Raw genomic sequence first — 6,156 nt, 5'->3', positions numbered from 1 at the left:
CTTGTTCCATCTTGGACAAAGTCACACAGACTTCACTTTGGAGTCGGTACAAATCATCTAGTGTCAGCGTAGTTGAACATATGCCCCAGATGAATGTTCCCATCTCAACCAAAGGTCTGACCACGTTACCTGGCAATGAACCACGTAAAGCAATAGGTAGAAGTTGTTGCATCAGTATGTGATTGTCATGACTCTTCAAACCAGTCATCGTATGGTCTTTGAGTCATACACATCTGGAAATATTCGAGGCATAACCATTGGGCACCCTCACATCTCGAAGCACTTTCAAGAAACTGGTTTTATCTTCATTGGACATCGTGTGGCAAGCTGGGGGCATATAGTTTTTTCCATTCTTCGTAAATGGATGAAGTAGACGTCTCAATCCCATCTCTTGCAAGTCTTTGCGAGCATCGTAGTTGTCCTTTGGTTTCCCTTTTATGTTGAGTATTGTGTCAAGAATGTTGTCCATCACATTCTTCTCTATGTGCATCATATCAAGGTTGTGCCGTAGTAAATTATTCTTCCAATACGGAAACCTAAAGAAAATACTCTTCTTCTTCCATAATACATGATTGGTACCTTCGGGTTTGGTGTTGGGAGTAGTCTTCTTCCACTTCTCTCCCTGCTTCTTACTACTATCTAGCTTTGACTTGCCGGCATCCTCATCCCCAAATGGCATCCCTTCTAACTGTCTTAGGATTTTATCTTCACTTAGCACATCAGGTGGACATTGTAGTTCTTGGTTACCGTCAAAATTTCTTTTGTTCTTCCTCCACGGATGATCCAATGGCAAGTATTGCCTATGACCCATAAAACACCATTTATGGTCGTGTTTTAACCATCGAGACCTTGTTAACTGCATACAACAAGGACATGTCTTGCTCCCCTTGTAGGCCACCTTGACAGATCTGCGTATGCCGGGAAGTCATTAACTATCCACATCAATTGTGCATGCAACATAAATTGTGTTTTAGTGGAAACATCTAATGTGCGAACTCCTACATTTCATAATTCCTTCAATTCCTCAATTAAGGGCTGTAGGTAAACGTCTATATCCATTCCAGGTGAGCTCGGGCCTAGGATAATCAGGAATAATATGAAAGACATTTGTTTCATGCACATCTAAGGAGGCAAGTTGCATGGCACAAGCATTACAGGCCAAGTGCTGTAGGGTGTACTAAGGTTTCCAAAAGGATTAAATCCATTTGAGGTTAGTCCAAGCCTTACATTCTTGCTGTCCGCCGCAAATTTTGGATATAATTGATCAAATGACTTCCATGCTTCACCGTCAGTCGGATGCCTCAATTTGCCGTCCTTTGCGCTGTTGTCTGCATGCCACTTCATATGGGGCGATGTATATTGTGACATAAACAACCTTTGTAGTCTTGGTATGAATGAAAACCACCGCAATACTTTTACCGGGCATATCTTACTTGACCATATGGGTTGACCATCCTCGTCCAAATGAATTTCATCTTTCCACTTAGATTTGCCACAAACTGTACATGAATCTAACTCTTTGTTGCTTTTCCAAAATAGCATGCAGTTATTACGACAAGCCGAAATCTTCTCATATCCAAGTCCCATGTCCCTTAGATATTTTTTTGCCTCATAGGTATTAATCGGCAAAGCTTCATTATCCACAGGCAACAATTGATTGATGAACTCAAGGAGAGATGAGAATATCTTGTTACTAATTCCACCAACACACTTCAAATTGTACAGATGAACAGTTGCGCTCAGCTTGCTATGTTTGGTCCTATCATATAGCGGTGTCTTTGCCTCTTTAAGCAGCTCGTGATACTTTTGGGCATCAACTTCATCCACTTCTTCGACTACGATTTCTTCATCACCTTGCACAATGACCTGAGGCTCACAATTGTCTTCCCTGACATCGTGCATGCCGAACACATCACACAACATAGCGTTCATATTTCCACCCTGATCACTGCTTCCACCTGCTTCATCTGTGGCTGGACGGTTCAACATGGTCCCGGACAGGCTTCTCACCATGGACCATCCAGTCCTTATATGTAGGAAGTATGCCTTTTCCCCCTGTTAAGTGGGCGAGTGATAAGTGCTAAAATATTCATATTTTCAGCCCTTAACTTGCATGTTTTAATCCTTTGGTTTTGGTTAATTAGGCCATTTTACTTCCTTTTTGTATTTTCTTTGTTTTTTAGGCTTTTGGAAGAAAAGAAAGCGTTTCTGGAAGAATTACAAGCTTAAAGGGCAAATTGGGAAGACCTAGAAGATATAGTTGAGCTTAGCCAATCATGGTTAAGTTTAGTCAAATAAAGGAAAGGATCAATTTGGAATTTCTCACATTGAAGTCAAATCGGATTGGATGCAAAATTGGATTCTGAACATGTCTCAGTATTTTGACCACAACTTTCAGATCAGATATCCGATTGAGGTGATTCAAGCGGCATTACAAAGATAACTCAAAATGCTACAAATCATTGTTAAATAGAATTTCCCTAATTCGGAGCGCTGTAAGGCAAAAATCGCGCCGCAAGTTAAGACCGCAATCTTGGGCGAATCCTAATCCGATTTGGACTTAGGCTTTCTTATCCTAATTGGACTTGGACTTAAAACACCGAATTTCCTAGGATTACTAGGGCATCTAGGACTCTCCTAAGCTTTATAAATAAACCCCTAAGCCTCGCAATTTAAATCATCCTAAAATCCTTAGAAGAGGCACAACTTGGGGAGAGGATTGGAGGCTACTTCTAGGAGCGGTTTTCGGTTCTTTCTTTCCCTTCTCTTTTCTTTTTATTTTAATTATGTGTAACTAACTCTTAAGGAGGGCTAGATTGAAGCCCTAATTATGTTTATTTAATATGTTAATATTGGCGCCTTTGTGATAATCATATTGTGTTGCTTAACTTGATTAATTCCTATTTTCATGAATTCTTCATATGTATGTGACTGGCCATTATATGCATGTGGTATTGACTAATTAGTTAAATCAATTTGGATGACCGAGTCCTGGGTTTAACATAAGCAACAAAAGAATCCACACCGCGGTTCTTGGGTTAATCAACATGGAAAACCGGGAGTATACACCCATGCCCTAGGCCTCATGTGTTTGTTGATTTCCATAGAACATATGCTTTTCTAAAGAACAACTTAGTATATACTATGCTAAATCTTTTAGGAAAGAAAAGAGTTAGAGTATACACCCATGCCTAACTCGTTGCTTAGGGAAATCAATAGCTGAAGGAGTATACACTCATTCCCTTAGGTTAGCAAACATTAAGTATTCATAATATGATTAGATCATTAGTATATTGTTATATTAATTGAGCATAATTAGTGGTGGATATCAAAGCCCTGCCTTTACCTTTACTTTATCTTTATATCTTTTTACTTTTCTTAATATCAAATTTGTGACAATTTGATATTTTAATTAATTCTAAACAAAATCACAATCTCCGTGGGTTCGACCTCGTACTTGCTGTACTATACTATTGTTTTGATCTTGTGTACTTGCGAGTTAAAACGTACTAAATATTATCTATTATTTTAGGTAGTATTTGGCACAACAGCGAGAACAACGCCTGGCGGATAGCGCCGGTTAAGGCGACACACCTTACACGGGCGGTAAATCTTACCATCAAGTATTGTACAATTCCCAACTACAAAGTCCACGAACAACCTACAACCGTCTCTGTATTCCTTCGTACCCCTAGGCTTTGTCATCCAACTCTTGTCCATTGTTGTCTACGGACATTAGAGAGAAATATACGCGACTTAAAAGTATTTAATAAATCCATACATATTAAATGGAATTTACATGCAAACTTCATTAGATGCCAAGGTTGTTGGTAATTTTTTTTTTTTTTTTTACTCATGAAAATTTCTTAAACTTAAACGAAATAACAACTATTCCAAATGGGGACCATCAATAATGATCATCTATCTAGGCTAGTTGTTTTCGTTTTTTTTTTTTTAGTACGGTTTAGGGCTTTCTTCACGCACTTTTTTAATTTTTTTCTTTGAAATTTACATTATTTGATGATGTTTAACCGTTAACATTCTTCATTCACATTCAACTTCTATCATTTTTCCCCAAAAGTTCATATATATGCACTTGTTAGATGTTGGGGACCCTAGTTAAATAAAATAAATCTAGCTAAGGTACGAAGTCATATATATATATATATATATATATATATATATATATATATATATTTTCCTATTGTCAAAGTTTTTGGTCATATAGCATTTATAAGTATTAATAGGGCAAAACCTAAACAATATACAAGTCTAAGTTTCATGCATTTATTATTATAAGTTAAATAAATAAATCTAAGTTAATTCCAAGTTTCCAAATATAACAGATCAAAATTAACCACATGGTTGTTCATATATACCACGTGCATACCAAATAACAATCATAACACATAGCACGAATTACTTAATTAATTAACACATTAACAATAAAGAACTATCTCAAACAAAGCAAAAATTTAAATAAGTTATATATAATAACATACATGTGAAATTGTTATATATATATATATATATATAGCCGGCCATATATATACTATATATAGATATGTATTACCCATATATATATTACCTTATTTATTTATATATTTACAGTATATATATAAATAGCCCGGCCATATATATATATATGGTCGGGTATATGGCCAGTGTATATATATAACAAAAAAAATTGAAATGCATATATATAGCTAGGGAGGAACGACAGAGTGAAGCAATTCATGTAAATATATCAATCAACTTGCACAAAACCAAATTCATAATAATTTTCTTTTCAAACGTATTACACAAAATTAGCACAAACATCACCCAAACTTGCATACAAACACCAAATCGAAACCAAACAAATAAATAAATACAAGGATGCATGTACATATATATATACCTGTGAGGAGCTCTTGTAGGACCTAGAAACGGAGGGAGAGAGGACAACGGCCAGAGATCAATGGCAGAGAGACGGCCGGCGGGTTTAGCTGCGGGCGGAGGATCACTAGAATCGTGAGAGAGAACCTATATACTGATCGCTTGAGAGAGAGTATAGATACGGTGGAGAAGAAAAAAAAAAAAAAAGAAGCTTAATATTACTCAAGCTTCAGTTACGGCGGAAGAAAGAAAGAAAAACGGAGAGAAAACAAAGAGAAAAAGGAAAAGTTTGGGCGGTGGTAGCTTCCAGCTAGGGGGAAAGAAAATATTTTTTTTAAAAAAATTCAAACACGCCAGGCCTCTTAATTAAGAGGCATGGCGTGCTAGTAGCTGGCTGGAAGTCTATATATATATATAATGTTCTAACGTGGTAGTTTAGCACGTCAGAAAATTCTGACGTGGCAGTGCACCACATCAGAAAACTCTAGCGTGGCACACCGCCACATCAAAAAATTCTGACGTGGTAAATGTGGCTACGTCAAAAAATATATAATTTTTTAAGTTTTAAAATCTGAAACAATTTTCTGATGTTACAATATTTAACACGTCAGAATTTTTTGACGTGTTAAAACAAACAAGTCAGAAAATTCTGACGTGGTACTATTCACACGTCAGAAAATAATTTTCTGACATGGTAAAATTCCCACGTCAAAAAATTAATGATGTGGCAACAAAACATGTACTATAACCACGTCAAAAAATGCTATTTTTTTTTTGTAGTGTGGTTTCTGAACCCCTCTCACCCATCTCCCACTCAAATTTCTAGGACAACATGGTCGAAAAACTAGCTGAATCACCAAGCCTCACCTACATCCCTTCTCTTAAGGAAGGAGATCAACTATCCATGAAGGAAGGAGATTAAATGTCCATTGTTTCAGTAACAAATCAACAATGCGCTCGAGTGCACTCACCAGAGAGCTCGAGTGCACTAACAATGGCTAATAACGACTATTTTGCATCACAAGTGCGCTCGAGCCCAATCATTGAAGCAATTGAGTGCAGTCACCAGCCACCATAAGCTTCCTACTCCTACTGCAACTCTTATTTCTATCTTGGAATGCAAACAGATAACCATTAAGCAATATATTTGCATTCAACCACATCTATTGTGGTTGATTGTAACTAATCTCCTATTATATCAATGATCGTAGATAGCTACCTTATCACATCGATGCTTATCTTGTTAACTTGATGTGATCAACTATACTTGTATCTCTT

The 6,156-nt window shown here is 36.8% G+C and overlaps 1 protein-coding gene across 1 annotated transcript in view; it reads right to left on the bottom strand.

Annotated features, from left to right (window-relative positions):
- Nucleotides 1-208, bottom strand: part of LOC132178007 (2-oxoglutarate-dependent dioxygenase 19-like) — an 821-nt gene extending 613 nt beyond the window's left edge. The window contains exon 1 of the mRNA XM_059590478.1: nucleotides 32-208. Coding sequence (XP_059446461.1) covers nucleotides 32-208 — 177 coding nt within the window. The remainder of the gene's footprint in view (nucleotides 1-31) is intronic.
- Between the last annotated feature and the right edge of the window lie 5,948 nt (nucleotides 209-6,156).

This window comes from Corylus avellana, chromosome ca4 (assembly GCF_901000735.1).
Source record: "Corylus avellana chromosome ca4, CavTom2PMs-1.0".
Lineage (NCBI taxonomy): Eukaryota > Viridiplantae > Streptophyta > Magnoliopsida > Fagales > Betulaceae > Corylus > Corylus avellana.
Note: the sequence above shows the minus strand (reverse complement) of the source record. Positions and strands in the feature narration are given on the sequence as shown.